General features: G+C 38.4%; 1 protein-coding gene and 1 pseudogene across 1 annotated transcript in view; both read left to right on the top strand.

Moving 5' to 3' along the window:
* The window catches only part of BBS7 (Bardet-Biedl syndrome 7), a 261,543-nt gene that overhangs the window by 43,536 nt on the left and 200,837 nt on the right, over positions 1-17,170 (top strand). The window contains 3 exon segments of the mRNA XM_053703611.1: positions 2,003-2,075; positions 4,586-4,702; positions 15,030-15,160. Coding sequence (XP_053559586.1) covers positions 2,003-2,075; positions 4,586-4,702; positions 15,030-15,160 — 321 coding nt within the window.
* Positions 10,133-10,247, top strand: LOC128651057 (uncharacterized; annotated as a pseudogene).

Raw genomic sequence — 17,170 nt, 5'->3', positions numbered from 1 at the left:
ATCTTCAGTGAGGTATGGTGAGCTGTCGACGTTAAGTAGTGTCGTTTTGTTATCAACATCGTTAGCTGCGGTGTGTACTGAAGTCCTCCTGGACAACTCCTCTTGTAGTGCTGGAGGGAGCTGTATGATGAGCGGGTCCTCTATCGGCTCCGTAGGTTTAATTTCATGGCCCGTTGGTTGATTAGCGCCATTTTGTATATGCGTATCTTTTATAATGGACCGGAGTTCATTAAACCTTCTTTCAGTTTTACGTCCTAGTTCCTCTAGAAAAGTGTCTATGCTTTCATAAAACTCCTCCGTCATGGATCCAATGCAATATGGCTTTTACCCGGCTAGATGTCAAACCTAGGTATGGGGGGGGTTCGGATGATGGACTAGGCCGTTAGCCTCTATCTCGGCTGGTTTGTGTCTTCTGGTATCAGGATCGCAGCGATATTAGTATCATCGGACTCTAAATCCTCTCCACAGTTAAGATTTTGAAGTATGTTGTAGGATGGTGTTGTAGTAGCAAAAATAATCAGTGGATTGTTTAGGTTACCGCAGGAGCTACTGCAATTAGCATCCGACCATAGCTGCAACTTGGACACGTCCCCAAGTTTTATTTTTTTATAAAGATTACTATATTGAAATTTGGGGCCAATTTGGGGACTTTTAGAAGATTAACCAGAGATCTGATCTCTGGTTAATTTTCTGAGCACTAATTGCTACCGCGAGCTCGCAGTATCAATAACCAGCCACTTGTAATGGATGGTTATTTATAGCCCTCCCGCAAACTGACAAATTTGCCCGTTTGCGGGCGTCCGATAAATTAGCCCTCCACTTTTTAAACTGATGAACTTTTATAGAGCAGAAAGTTAAAATCTCTGCCTCTATAGAATTATAGATTGGCATAGAGGAACCAGGTGGCTAATCCAGTCGTTTGACTATCATGTCTACACTCAGTATCTATACATATTGGAATAACAACAGTATCTCAGTCATTGTCTATACATCTGTAGATTAGATAAAAATGTAGAACTCTTTGTATAATTCATTAAGATGGAGTAAGTAGTTATCTTTTTGTCTCATATGTCTTTGAGGAATGTGCATTTTCCTGCCTGTTTGGTTAGACACATAATGAAATCCATCTCAATTCAAACCTATATAGTTAAAGTGATGGTAAATTCTAGTGTTTTTGAAACTACAGATAAAGTGGATTTCAGTCATAAAATATAAAAACACTTCATGCTGAAAGTACCTTTATATGCAGCGAGTTTATGCCAAGTTGAACGCCTCCGGCCGCCTATGGCAAAACACTATTTCCTCAATGAGGTGGTGTTTCCATAATGCCGATTGGCCCACATGGCTATTGGCTAAAAGGTGGAAAGATCTCCTCATTGAAAAAATAGTTTTTTGCCATGTGCTCAGCTCGGCATAAACTTGCTGAAAATAAAGGTACTTTATAAAGGTATTTTTTTATACTTCATGACTGAAAGTCCTATTTATTTGTACACTAAATTTAAAATATATATGTAGTTAAGACATCTTGTGCTCATCCATAGCCAGTAATTATTATTTATAAAGAAGTTGTAAGTTTGCTTTACATAATTGTTTCTACAGCTGAACATGATTCTACAGCTTTTCATGTGTGATTTTGTGACCAAAAGCTACATATAGTCACTTATTGTATATGTTGTAGAAGAGTAGAATTTTGACCAAGAAAACAAATGTAGATGCATAGAGCTAACACTTAGCATGAATGGGAGCTATGTATTTTGTAAGTAACAATAAGAAACATAGGGGTAGTATGGGTTTATCTTTAATGTAAAATAGTCATTTTAAGTGCACAGTAGTGAATTTATAATTTAAAAAGCCCTTAAGATAATTACTGAGCTTTTATTGGTGTTCAAGAAATCTTTCAATAAAGGTTTTTTTTTTAAATTCGCTTAAATAAATCTAAACCCGTTATGCTTTTATTATATGATTAGTGCAGCTCATAATGGTTTCTTACTTTTATTTATAGGGTTCAGAATTGACTTATGAAGTAGAAGTCCCCGGCCCACCTTCAGTCTTATCTTTGAGTGGTGGTAATGGAGGTAGGTATTTTGGTCATTGTACTGTGAGTGAATCACTGTACAAAATGCACAATTTGGATACTTTGTCCTGTAGACTTTTTTTTATCTTTGACTTTAATGTAGTTTGTACACATAGGGCTAGATTACTGTTAGTGCGCTCAAGCAATAAGGGGTTTATAACAGCCCTTCTTTCTTGGGAAATAGCGTGCGTATTAAACGGTGAAAGTAAACTGTGTTCGATTAAGCACAATTGAATTTAACGCGCGTCAGGATAGCGTGACCTCAGAGCTCTGGTTAACTGTTACGAGAGACAAAAAAGTTGTACTAAACACATCCAAAATACATTTAACAGTACAGTTACAATCATAATAACACTATCTAATAAAGGTATTTTTTAAAAAAAAATTGCAATAAAATGTTATAAGGGCTCAAAAATATATGGTCTCAGGTGTTAAAGAAAAAAGTCTGCAAAGGGCTTTAACACAGAGATACATGTATATACATGTCTAAATATGTATATGTATGTATATATGGGTGTACATATATATTTATCTGTGTATATATGTATTTACAGACATATAAACACATAAAACATATATAGACATATTTATAAGTGCATTGGAGCCCTTTGCAGTCAAGTAGCTGAAAACATGTAAAATCATATTTATGCAATATTTATATTTAACGGAAAAATATTTAACATTCCAATGTTCCTCTCATAGGGGAATATGTTCTATGTTTTTATACATTTTCCTATGTATAACTGTATATATCTGTAGCTATATATAATCATATAGATATATAGGTATAGATATATATTTTACCAAAGAGACATTAGATATATGTAGAAATATGAATGTATAAATAAATAGAACATATTCTTCTATGTGAAGAAGACTGGAATGTCAAATATCCATATTTCATGTTGGGTTTGCGCAACTTGTTGGGTGTTTTTTCCACTTTTCACACTCCATTGAAGTCTATGGGGGAATAAGTTAGCATGGCACTTGTCAGTTTAGCACTTGAGTGAAAGCTTTTTACATTTAACTTGTAATACACATTACCTTACGTGTGCTCTAACGTTGAAGCGGGAGCAATAAATTGCGCTCCACTTGTAATTTAGCTCATAGTAAGGTCACCTAATTTGTATGTTATCTATGATTATCTAAGAAATTAGACAACATTAATAATCTTATTTTGAAAAGAAGATCATTTTGATTTTCTGTGTTCATAAATGTCCTGCATATCTGTAAATCTGTAGAAAAGCAAGCTGCTCTTAAAAATTCAAGAAGTAGAGAGAAAATAAAATCCTAAAGCAAATCTATAATTTAGAAAACAAAAAAATTAATAGTTTTGACAATAATCACAAATATAAATGTATATCTCGCATATGGTGGGCTTGTCCCTCAGCTGTCCCGTTTTGGAACCAAGTTCTTACGTAAATTAATAAAAAGCTCTTTCTTGTAAAAGTCCTTTTGATCTGTGTGTTTTCCAATTTCACGTACTACCATCTATTAAATGTAAATTGACAGTAAAACTATTTCAGTGTAATGAGTATTGCCTACCAACTCATTCCTTGGAGATGGAAACAAGCTGATTATTTCGTTTATACTAGAAAGAATTGGTAAGTCAGGTTTCAAATACTCTTAAAAAATATTTCCTTATACAATTAACTCCCAAATAGATACATATAATTACATGAAGTTCTTATGGGAAGAATAATATTCTTCACATGGCAAATTGCTCTATCTGGAAACAATGTCATTTAGGAGTTGTGCTACTAGAGAAGGATGAGGTTTCATTATGAAAGTAATAGTGAATGTTTAAAAATTAGATGTCAAGCTTTTAATTAAAACCATAGGCTGCTCATTGAAAAGTTTACTTTGTGTCAAATACTAACATGTTTTGAGAGGAGGAATGCAGGAACAAAATGTATTACATATACAAATACAATTCTTATAAATCAATGAAATAATCATGAAGCTTTTATTGTCCAGTGGAGATCACAGGGAGAAACCGTGAATAATCCAAATATGGAAGCAGTGATGACATTTGGTGACATGACGCAGGCTTCTTTTTTATCTGTAGTTTTACAATGTACCTGCGCAGTACTTCCTCCCTGATATCTAAATTTGTGTTAACAAATGTTTCCATAAAAGAGTGAAAGGATTTGTGCACTAATATTAACTGTAACAAGTAGCTGTGCTGTGGAGCTCTTTGTCATTGTAACGAGCACCTTGTTGGGAACTAGTCTCCTACACCTAATGATGTAAATGACACCTCCTCATTCAATTATTTTGCCCAAATGACTTGCCATACAGACCACCATTTCCACATTTTAAAAGAGGTCCAGTTTGAGTATAAGTAGTAGCAGTTTCCTCCTGGTATCATTGCTAGTTGTGTCTTGAGCTGGATCAAACTCCCAGTGAGTGCAAACTTCAAAATAAAACCCAGATGTTGGCGTGTTAGGTAGCCACTGATCACTGTATTTCAGCGTATTACATTTTTGAGATTTTGTCATTTATATTTAGGTGATAGTGCAGAAGAACTTCTCTACGGGACATCAGATGGGAAGATTGGTTTAATTCAAATTGCTAAAACTTCCCCTGTACTCAAGTGGGAAATAAGCAATGAGAAAAAAAGAGGAGGTTTGTGTTTTTATTATTATTATAATGTATATTTTATGTTGTTTACATGTAGCTGAGCCGATTAAAAAGAAGTTTTGACAACAATTAATACATTTTGTCGTAAAGGGTCAGTGTACTGTTGTCTCCCCTTTAATGTGTTTCTAATGATCCAATTTACTTGCTGGCGTGTATTCAATTGTTTAGATACACTATCAGTTATTTTGTCATTTGACATATCTGATTTTGCCTGTTGTATCCCCACCTATATTGAATATTTTGGAACTTAAGTACCGGTTATACAAAAGCTATGTAAACAAGAATGTTTCACAGAAATTGCACTCCCAGTGGGTGGTGGGACAGAGAGGGTTCTTAATAAAATTTCAATTGCTTTCCTATGGCATGGAGAGTCCACAACGTCATTCCAATTACTAGTGGGATATTCAACTCCTGGCCAGCAGGTGGAGGCAAAGAGCACCCCAGCAAAGCTGTTAAGTGTAACTTCCCTTACCCATAATCCCCAGTCATTCTTTTTGCCTTTGTCAATGGAGGATGTGCGAAGATGGTGTCTGAATATATTTAATCCTTTTATGAGTACTTTTCCCTGCAAGCAAGGATTTGGGGCTATGCTGTGTCCATGTCAATCTCTTTAGTAAGAGTAATGGTGGCTATTAGCAGTTAGAAAGCGGCGAGGTTATCTTTGCTTTATTTCTAACATTATTGCTACCTCTTTGTTGGAAAGCCAGGGTTGGTTACTCTGCTCTTTCTCTTGCTACAGGTCCCTGTTGGCGGTCAAGTAAGGCTATCAGACCTGCAGCTGCTGTGACAGAAATTCCCTGGAGGGTAAGTCCTTTTTTTATATTTATTTATTTGGAAAGAAAATGGATTAGGACTAAGAATTCAGGGACCTAGTGGGACCTGTGACCTCCTAAAGGGGTTTATATATTTTTATATTTATCTGTTTTTGGATATAATGCATCTGAACAGTTATCTGGCCTTCTGCCAGGGTCAGGGATTTTGCCACCCCGTTACTGGGCTATTTTACAGTCAAACCCAGGACTTATGGTGTGTGGGAACTAAAGGTCATAGTGACCTCTTCCTCCCTCCTTTTATCCCTGTATGTTCCGTTATTTTGGACTTTTAAAGGGCCTCTTTTTTGTAAGGGCTCATATTTACTGCAGATGTGTGTTATGTAACTGCCTAGCACTCTGTTAGAGTTTATTATGGTGTAGTTAGGATGCAGACCTTTGTATGGTCAGGTTTTCTCCTTTGCATTTTGTGATTTCAACTGGCTTCTCAAGATGTACACATCCTTCCTCTCAAAGTACCCCTTAGCCTACGTTGTGTTGGGAAATCTTAGTTTGGCTTAGTTTTGGAACCTTGTTTTAGCCGATTGTAAAATATTTACATAATGCTGCTTATTTTAACGCTGTGCTAATGAGATAGATGCAGTGTCCTCCTAAGGGGTATGATTGTTCAAAGAGAGTGCTACGGGGATTAAACTCCCTGATCTCTTAACCAAATCTCCTTTAGTACGGCTGCACCTCCGCTGCTTAGGAGCTGCATATTGTACCATTCTTTTCATGTGAGGAGGTTCCACAGGCAGTATTTGGTTTGATTCCTTTATTAAGGGACATATTTTAGTGTTATATGTGGCTCAATGCGCATTTTCACCACTATGTAGCACCATTTTGTGGCGGTTCATGTTATTTATTTTCCCGCCTTGGGAGCTGGCACATTTTATTTAGAGATAAGGGTTCTCAGCTGATCCCGGTGTTACTCTGTGTTTTGAGTCTACAGATCTTAATTACATTGACTCAGTATTCAGCCACATAGCTAAATAATAAAAAAAAAAAATTAAAGGGATAGGAAAGTCAAAATTAAACTTGCATGATTCAGATAGAGCGTGTAATTTTAAGATACTCTTAAATTCACTTCTATTTAAAAATGTGCTTCGTTCTCTTAGTATCCCTTGTTAAAAAATTAATATGCACATATACACTAGTGGGAGCTGCTGCTAATTGGTGCCTGCACACATTTGTCTCTTGTGATTGGCTAAATAGAAATTTTCAGCTTCCTGTCAGTAGTGCAATGCTGTCCCTTCAGCAATGGATAACAAGAGAATGATGAAAATTTGATAATAGAATTAAATTGGAAAGTTGTTTTAAAATTGTATGTTCTATCTGAATCATAAAAAAAATGTTGGGGTTTACTGTCCCTTTTAAAAGCTGCCTTTTTATTTATGCATATATGTTTATGTGCTGTGCTGTCATCTGGTGACCGTTTTTTTTTTTTGTTCGTTTTTTAAACTTTCTTTATATTGAGAAAACACAGGGTTAAAAAAAATGTTCGACATACATCATTGTGTTATCAATGTAGCACAATACATCAAGATATGAACTGGCATAGGCACTTAACAAAGAGCCCATACACTTAAAACCAATCAACCCAATTGGGAAACATATCAGTATCCAAAAACATTCTCAAAAGTTATTTAGGCTAGAAATACATTTTCTCATGAGTAAGATTTTGTGTTTTGTGTTTGCCAAGTTGCAGTTGAAAAAGCAAGAACATGTAGAATACCACAATTGAAACCTACATATATATGGCATGTGCTTCAAGCGTGCTAATGCGTTCTGATATTATAAGAATTCTTAACAAGTTATATGTGGTTATATTAGATTATAATGGATTGGTGGGTGTAATACCACAGAAAGAGTCAAGTGTTTCAGTTCTTTTAGGCTTTCAAATAGATTAAAAATGAAGATATTAAGAATGCAAGTACATAAGGCATAGGCTGCTTTCATTTTGTTAAAAATTAATGATTACCGGGTTGGCATTGGCAAATAAATAGTAACAATCATTATAATTATGTATAAGTAGAGTTGTATTAAGCCCACCAAAGGAGAACCCTTGTAATAAACATTGAACCAAGATTAATATAGAGCTTAAAGGGACACTGAACCCACATTTTTTCTTTCGTGATTCAGATTTGAAGCAACTTTCTAATTTACTCCTATTATCAATTTTTCTTCATTCTCTTGCTATCTTTATTTGCAAAAAAAGGCATCAAAGCTGTTTTCTTGGTTCAGAACTCTGGACAGCACTTTTTTATTGGTGGATGAATTTATCCACCAATCAGCAAGGACAACCCAGGTTGTTCACCAAAAATGGGCCGGCATCTAAACTTACATTCTTGAATTTAAAATAAAGATACCAAGAGAATAAAGAAAAATTGATAATAGGAGTAAATTAGAAAGTTGCTTAAAAATTCATGCTCTATCTGAAACATAAAAGAAAAAATTTGGGTTCAGTCTCCCTTTAAACCCCCCACAAAAAAAACAGCAAACACCATATCAATTAAGCCTGTGAGGATTACAGCATAGGAGAGTTGAATAAAAACATTTTTTTTCAGTTGAGGCAGCTAATATTATGCATCTCCTAGCCTAGCAGGATTTCAAAATTGTGTAATAAGGAAGCAATACCGCTAGTGTCCACAAGAGGTCCTCAAACTCAGAGTTGTCAGAAATAAGTACGTGGCAAATCCTCAGTGTTAAGTTATAACTAATAGTTCTGTGTTTCTCATAATTTTTCTTATAGAGAAAAAAAAACCCAACAAGAACTTTAAAGAAAAACAACAGGTTAACCAACAATTTTCTTTTTTACAAACATATGCTCTTTGTATAAGAGGGATTTGTGGTGGGTACACGGAGATCAATCACTAGTATCGGCTACAGTTTCAGCCATAAATACTCTATAATGAAGCTTGTCAATGGTGATCTACTCCTACTAAATTCATGATGACTAACCAACTCCCCTCTTGCGCCGCAGATCTTGCTGAGGATCGGTCAACCATCCTCCTTGGATGTGCAATGCAGTGTAAAAAGATCAGCATACTAAGCAAATACGCTAAACAATGCAAGAGTAATACAAAAAAGAAAACTGTTCTTTGCAGCTATCAAGGAACCATTATCTATCTTGTGAGGAATTCCTTTCAACGATATGCTGCAGATTATAGAAGGGATACATTTTGTAACTCATTCCACGCCAACTTGTTTTCGCATAGACTGGCATAGTAATTTACTCATGTCTCTGGAGGTAAGTGCAGTAAGGTTTTTCAAGCGATTCTCATGTCTTTCGTTAGGAACCTGCGCCAGTGATCTCTTAAGTATCATTAGACTAGGGTTATACTGCAGCTGCCGATAATCTATGTAGCGCCAGACAAGGGTCAGTGCGCCTTCACACTGTGCCCTGTAGGTATTGAAAGCATTTGCTGATCAGGTTTTTGTCCCTTGTATGCACAGTTTGAGCCCATCCATAGCTCTGGGTGTACGAAGGTCCAATTTGCTGCTTGTATGAGGATATACTTAGGGTCGGCATTTTCGTGAGCTGCAGTGGTGTTCTTCAGTGATCTGCAGTAAGAGCTATCATCTAGCAAGGTTACACACGGAATTAAGAAAGTCGCTCAGCGTCATCTCCTGATTTAGAGTGCCATCTAGCCATGCTGCATCACAGGATGAGTGATGTTGAAGTAAGTGTAGGAATTGAGGATCGTCTTTAGCGAGTACAGGGGCAGTAGTTAGTGGTAAGTGTGGTCCCTGAGCAGACCGGATCTCTTCATGGAGTGCCAGGCAAGACTTCATAAGCTTATCTAGATGCGGTAGAAATGTAGCTGTCAATTCTTTAGTTAGAGAGTCCATCTTGGAGGACAGAAGACACCGTGACTGTGTCTTGTGAGTATCTTCTAAAGTGCCTTCCAGGGAAGAGAAGATATCTATTTCTCTATCCACGATAGTTCTCGGACACAAAAATTGTCATGAGAGGTGTGGATGGCATTAAATCCAGGCTGTAAGACGATTCTTTTCACAAAGTATATCAGAGCTTCAATGCCTTGCTGCCATCTTGGTGCGCCGCCCACCGGAATCCTGGTGACCGTTTTTGGTAATTTTCTTGAAATTTTTCTTTTGTAGAGTTGATTTCTTGATATTTAGATGACATGTTATTTAGTCCTAAGTGTTTATTTTAGGACTCTATTAAGAAGTTTTTAGGTCTCTGATCTAATAGTTGATCATACCTTTTCTAAATTATGTTCATGATTCCATGTTGTATTTCTCATATTGAGGTGATTCTCCTGATATCTATGTCATCAGGATTTTCAGGTGACTCAGATATATTTCTTTTTGTGATCTCAGGACACTCAAGGGTGTCCATGGCATAATTTTTCCTTTGTTTTTATCTAATTATTAGTAAGACACTAATAATGTTTATTTTATAAGTTGTTCATATTTTCTTTATATGGACTCAATATTTTAATGTCCTCATATTGAGGCGTTTTTTATTCTTATGTCTGTGACATATATTGTGCCTTTCCATTGTAAATAATTTTATTTTTTAAGGAAGAAATGAAACTTCAGTTAAAGCAGCTGGAAGCTTATTTAGAAGAGTATATCATCAGTCTACCGCTACACTGCCCTGAACGCTCCCAATTCTGATCTCGGAAGTTAAGCAGGGCCAGGCCTGGTCAGGACCTGGATGGGAGACTGCCTGGGATCTCCAGGTGCGGTAGGCTTGAGGATGACATCCAGTTACAAGGTTTGCTATGGATGTAAACGCTGCCTCTCTTTTTGGTCTGATCCTTTTTTGATGAGCCTACCATAAAGGAGATCCAGGATGAATTTGGGCTGTAGAGCTGGCTAATTTCATCTAGGATGCCAGTATGGAACATTCCATACTGGAAAGTTCTTTTGGAGGTCCAGTTATCCTTGGTATAAGGGAAAGCAGGCCAAGAATCCTTCCACTGATTCAAGATCAGTATGTTGAGGTCCGCCCCCCGATCCAGTTTTTGGATCACGGGGGGGGGGGAGGTTTTTCCTTTTTCTCTTCGGCAGGCTTGGATACGCTATGTCCCAGATTGGGCTAGGGACATAGTATCCCAGGGTTTCAGAATAGAATTCAAAGCTTGCCCTCCAAGGGGCAGATTTTTCCTGTTATGTCTATCCACAAACCAGGTCAAGAGGGAGGCCTTCTTAAACTGCGAAGAGGACTTTTCCTCCCTGGGAGTAAATGTTCCAGTTCCTGTAGAGGAACAGGGTCTAGGATTCTATTCAAAACTGTTTGTGGTTCCCAAAAAGGAGCCATTTTTTCATTCAAATCTAGAAAAGGGCCTCAATAAATGTATCGAGGTTCAGTCCTTCGAGATGGAAGCTAATTCTTCCATTCCTCCGTTGGTTCAGGATGGTCAGTTTATGACGACCATAGACTTGATGGACGCGTATCTTCATGTTCCTATGCAGGGATCATCTCCATTTTCTAGGGTTTGATTTTCTGTACAAGCATTTCCAGTTTTTTTGCACTTCTGTTTGGTCTTGCCTCAGCTCCCAGAATATTTACAAAGATTCTAGGGACCCTTTTAGCAGTGGTCAGATCCCAAGGGATTGCAGTGGTGCCTTTCTTAGCCGACATCTTGGTTCAGGCGTCATTCTTTCATCTAACAACATCTCCTTCTGAAATGTTGTTGGAAAGGAGTCCCCTTGTTCCAACTACACGGGTGCGTTTCTTAGGAACTTCCATAGATTCCCTGTCCATGAAGATTTTTCTGACGTATGTCAGAAAATCATATCTTCTTGCTTCGTTCCTTTCTCTCCAGTTTGCTATTCGTCATCAGTGGCTCTTTGCATGGAGATGATTGGTCTGATGGTTGCTTCCATGGACATCATTCCTTTTGCTCGATTCCATCTGAGACCTCTGCATATATGCATGCTCAGTCAATGGAACAGAGACCATTAAGATCTATCGCAGAGGATAGATCTGTATCCCCTAACAAGAGACTCTCTCTCGTGGTGGATTTCACAGGAACATCTGTCTCGGGGCACTTGCTTCCTGAGACCTTCCTGGGTGATTGTGACTATGGACGCCAGCCTGTTAGGCTGGGGAGCAGTTTTGGGCACTCTAAAAGCTCAGGGCCTGTGGACTCGGGAGGAGTCTTCTCTCCCCATAAACATCTTGGAGTTGAGAACAATCTTTAATGCCTTGGTAGCTTGGCCTCAATTATCTTTGGTCCGGTTTATTAGATTCCAGTTGGACAACATCACCTCAGTGGCTTACATCAACCACCAGGGAGGAACTCTGAGTTCCTTGGCTATGAAGGAGGTGACTCGCATTCTGCAGTGGGCAGAAGCTCATGATTGTCTCCTATCTGCCATCCACATTCTAGGAGTGGACAACTGGGAGGCGGATTTTCTGAGCAGACAGACTTTTCATCCCGGGAGTGGGCTCTCCTTCCAGAAGTGTTCTCTCAGATAACCCTCAGGTGTAGGGTTCCAAAGTTGGATCTGATGGCGTCTCGTCAAAACGCCAAGCTTCCAAAGTACGGTTCAAGGTCAAGAGATCCTCAGGCCGCTCTGATAGATGCTCTAGCGGTTTCTTGGATCTTCTTTCTGCCATACCTGTTTCCTCTGTTTGCTCTCCTTCCACGAGTCATTACTCGTATCAATCAGGAGAGAGCATCAGTAATTCTAATCGCTCCTGCATTGCATCGCAGGATCTGGTTCGCAGATCTTTTAAGGATGTCATCTTTCTCCTTGGAGGTTACCTCTGAGGAAAGACCTTCTAATTCAGGGTCTATTCCTCCATCCAAATCTAGATTCTCTGAAGCTGACTACTTCGAGATTGAACGCCTAGTCCTGTCTAGATGCTCTTTTTCTGAAGCGGTCATTGATATTATGCTTCAGGCTACCAAACCTGTTACTCGCAAGATTTGCCATAAGGTATGGCATAAATACCTTTATTGGTGCAAATCTAAGGGTTTCTCCTGGAGCCGGGTGCAGATTTCCCGCATTTTATCTTTTCTTCAGGATGGCCTGGAGAAAGATTTGTCAGTCAGTACTCTGAAGGGTCAGATTTCTGCACTGTCTATTCTTTTGCCCAAACCTCTGGCAGATTTGCCAGATGTTCAAGCTTTTGTTCAGGTTCTGGTCAGAATCAGGCTTGTGTTTTAACCTGTTGCTCCTCCTTGGAGCCTTAATCTAGTTCTTAAAGTTTTGCAGCAGACTCTGTTTGAGCCGATGCATGTTGTGGATATAAAATTGTTATCTTGGTGGTTTTTTTGCTTCTTATCTAATTCTTCTGCTCGCAGAGTTTCTGAGCTTTCAGCTCTGCAGTGTGATTCCCCGTACCTTATTTTTCTTGCAGATAAGGCGGTCCTTATTACTAAATTGGGTTTTCTCCCTAAGGTGGTGTCGGATCGAAACATTAATCAGGAAATGGTTGTTCCTTTTTTTTTTTGTCCTAATTCTTCTTCCCATAAGGAATGACTTTTGCATAACCTAGATGTTGTGCATGCTTTAAAATTTTACCTTCGAGCAACTAAAGATTTTCGGCAATTTTCTGCCAAGTTTGAAAGTGTAAGAGTCAGAAGGCCACTTCTACTACTCTTTCCCTCTGGTTAAGAAGTATGATTCGTTTTGCTAATGAGACTGCTGGACAGCAGCCTCCTGAGAGAATTATGGCTCTTTCCACTAGGGCTGTCTCCTCTTCTTGGGCTTTCAGAAATGAAGCTTCTGTGGAATAGATTTGCAAGGCGGCAACATGGTCCTCTTTGCATACTTTTTCCCAATTCTACAAATTTGATACTTTTGCCTCGGCTGAGGCCTATTTTGGGAGAAAGGTTCTTCAAGCGGTGGTGCCTTCTGTTTAGATCCTCCTGCCTTGTTCTCCCTCCCTTTTCATTCCATGTCTACTAGCTTAGGTATTGGTTCCCACTAGTAATTAGAATGACGTTGTGGACTCTCCATGCCAGTAGCAAAAAGCTAACCCAAAATAAGAGTACCAGTGCATAGTAAAGTTAAAATACAACTTATCTGAAGCATGACATCATCATAGTAAAAGTAAACTTTTATTAAAACTTACACATAATTTCCATCGTTTTCAATTATGGAGCCGCATAACAACCGCCCCTGCCCTGAGGAGGATGTTCCTCATTTGATGGACAAGATTTATCGGCTTATCAAAAGAGCGCTAATTAGCATATCATTTTTCTTTTGCGCGTGCGTCAACTCCCCTCCCCCCCGCGATCATGTCAGCCCCCTGTGCATGCTCAATCTTTTCTAAGGCACCCCAGCTGTTACACTGGGAAATTGCGACTGTACCGGTCTCTTCTGCTCAGTGTGTTATCAAAGCAGGCTCATTTACAAAGTGCTCTATCTGTGGCATGCAGACAGGCGCACACCAACAAAGCAATTGAATTTCGGGGTTTTCTGATTCATTCCCCCCCCGCCATTTTTCTAGGATCACAATGAGAGACATGCTTATCAGCCAGCATTTTTTTTCTTCGCTCTTTTCTTTTTAACATTTTATTTCTATTTTGTTTTTACTGTAACACACAGGCATCCTGCAGTAAACACTGCTGTGTCACACTAGAACTCCACATTACTCGCACAATAATAGCACGCAGGCGCTCTTCTGCTTATGTGGGCAGTGCACAATATTTTATACGTATATACAGTTTTCATTTGGCAACCTCACCCACATTACACAGGAGGACGGGGAAAGCTAAATTTTTTTATAAACTATCGTTTTCAAAGATTGAAAGATGCAAATTACGCAGGTACAGCTCTACGTACATATTTTTATATTGTGGACACATTCATTATGGTATCCTGGAGTGTTGACTGGTCCTTTAAGCTTACCTGATAAATTTCTTTCTTTCTGGGCATGGAGAGTCCACGACCCCACCCTCTTTTTAAATTATAATACAGCAGTTTTTTTTAGTAACCCTCAGGCATCTCTATACCCTTGTATTTCTTCTTTATCCATTTTCCTTTGGCTGAATGACTGGGGATTATGAGTAAGGGAAGTTACACTTAACAGCTTTGCTGGGGTGCTCTTTGCCTCCTGCTGGCCAGGAGTTGAATATCCCACTAGCAATTGGAATGAAATTGTGGACTCTCCATGCCCGGAAAGAAAGAAATTTATCAAGTAAGCACAAATTTTGTTTTTCCATTGTTTGCTCTCTAAGTATTGTTCTCACTATGTATAAAGAGATAAGATAAAGAGGATTTTGTGTAAATATAGAGTGATAAGCTTATGAGGTCTACCCTTTCTGGAAGCTCAGGTGATTTGATTAGGTTGTAGTTTCATTTAGCAGAGTAATCTATTTCATATATAAAAATATACCCAAAGGAGTAATTTCCCAAATATTTTATACTCTGTAGCTGGTATAAGGAGTCATTGTAAACACATTAAGGGGAAAACAATTTTACAGTACACTGTACCTTTAACGTGTTAAAAAATGCATTTTTGTAAGATTATGAATGTCGCTGTATTGTTCTTGATTACTTTTGTTTATTTTCAGGTGTTTTGTGTATTGATAACTTTGACATTGTGGGAGATGGTGTGAAAGACTTGCTTGTAGGCCGAGATGATGGGTATGTGGAGGTGTACGGTTTTGATAGTGCAAATGACCCCGTCTTACGCTTTGACCATGTAAGTTAATACTTTTCCTAATTTAGTTGATATGTATCAATAAGCAGCACATCCTGTCATATGATTTTGCTGACAAACAAATTAGTTTATGCCTATGTAGCCTAAATTCACTAAGAAACATATCACCACTTACTTGGATTGCAATGGGAGAGCTTTTTCTTAAAATGTAACTGTCCCACTCCGCTGATTGGTTAACTATCTGCAATAGGTCACACCAATTACATGTTCCATAGGCAGCACATAGTTCACTAAACTAACTCAGGGAAATCTCCTATTGATGGAAAAAAGATTAGTTTCTATTAACCAAAATACTCAGTCTGTCTTGCTGATAGCTCAGCATCTTTGCCTTTTTTGCTGTAGAAAACAAATTGTGCTGGATAACAATAACATTCTGGATTCCTGAATCACCCTCACACTAAGATCGTGTTTACATAGTTTGTGATAATTATCATTAATTTTTCTTTTTTACCATTTATGTTTAAATATTTTTTATTGTTGTTATAAGAAAAGTTTTGATCATATACATTACAAAAAGGGTTCAAAAGTAGTTTTGATAACATCAACAGATAATAACATGAGCATATCTGGTAAATCTTCAGTTCCTCTTATGTGTATCAATACTCTTCATATTGCCAGTGGATGTTTTGATCTGTAGACAGAACTGCGCTAAATAAATCTATATTCTCGGTTTATACATTAGTTGTCTATGTCCAGAAACATTTTAACACATTTATCACTCTGTGAACCTCTTAATCAGTAAAAAAGAACAAATTAGAGAAAAAGAAAATAACATCAAAGATAAAGTATAGCCAGTGATTCTTATCTCTAGTGATGATCATAGGAATCCAGCTCTGTATAGAGCAAATATGGGTGGGGGGAGGAGGAGGGGGGGGAGGAAGGGGGGGGGACGGAGGGGGACAGACAGTATTCCCACTCCCAGCGATCCTCCGCAGTCTCTAAGTTATATTTAGAGTCAATTCTCAAGATACAGGTGGAGTCTCAGCTTCTCTCCTAGACAAAACCGAATTACTGATCCAGTAGAACCATACTTTCTGGAATGAAGCTCTGTTATTTAAGGTGTCTACTGCGTATTCATGCATGATATAAGTGTAGGAAATTTTGTTATATATTTCTGACCATGTGGGGGAGCCTACCTTCCAATATTTCGCTATGCAAATTCTTGTCACCGTACATAGTATTCTTATGAACGTGTTAATGTGTTTATGGAATTTATCTATATGTTCGTGTAGTAATGCCTGCTGGATAGTAAGAAGGAACTCCTCCTCCAGAAGTTGGCCAATAAGGGCAGAGAGTTTCTGCCAGATCCTCTGTATATCCCTACAGTCCCACCACATATGCCTGTATGACCCTATCTCTCCACATCCCCTATAGCATAGATTACTGCTGCTTATGTGCATATGGGCTGTCCTCACTGGTGTGAGATACCATCTAAATACAGTCTTCATAACATTTTCTTTTAAATCCATGCTAATTAATCCCCTATCGGCCTCCTGGATCAGTTCTTCCCATTCCGAAATCCCTTTAGATATGTTTAGATCTTTCTCCCACGCCTTTATTATCGAGGATTTAGTCCTGTCCGGGGGTGTCTGTAGTGCTATGTATATTCTAGAAATGTTCTGTTTAGTTCTAGTTAAGCTTGCGCCACAGCTTTCTAATACCGTGAGTTTCCCATTTATCGGGTTTTTAAGGAAAGTATGTAGGGAGGAACGTAATTGGAGATAAAGATACCAGTGGAGTTTTATAGGTTCCAGTTTTTCCTGTAACTGTGTGAAGGGAAGTAATTGCCCCCCCCCCCCACCACATCTGCCACTCTATAGAGTCCCTTGTTCTCCCACTTAGCAATCATTCTACGGGAGTCGCCTGTCAAAAAGGTTCTGATTGGGGTCAACAGAGAGTATGTAGGGAATAAGTCTGTTCTCCTACGCATTTGGGTCCAGGACTTTGTAGTCAGGTCCGTGGTGTATGCTTGAGTGTGTAGCTTCTTTGGAT

The sequence above is a fragment of the Bombina bombina genome, chromosome 2 (assembly GCF_027579735.1).
Source record: "Bombina bombina isolate aBomBom1 chromosome 2, aBomBom1.pri, whole genome shotgun sequence".
NCBI classification, from domain to species: domain Eukaryota; kingdom Metazoa; phylum Chordata; class Amphibia; order Anura; family Bombinatoridae; genus Bombina; species Bombina bombina.
Note: the sequence above shows the minus strand (reverse complement) of the source record. Positions and strands in the feature narration are given on the sequence as shown.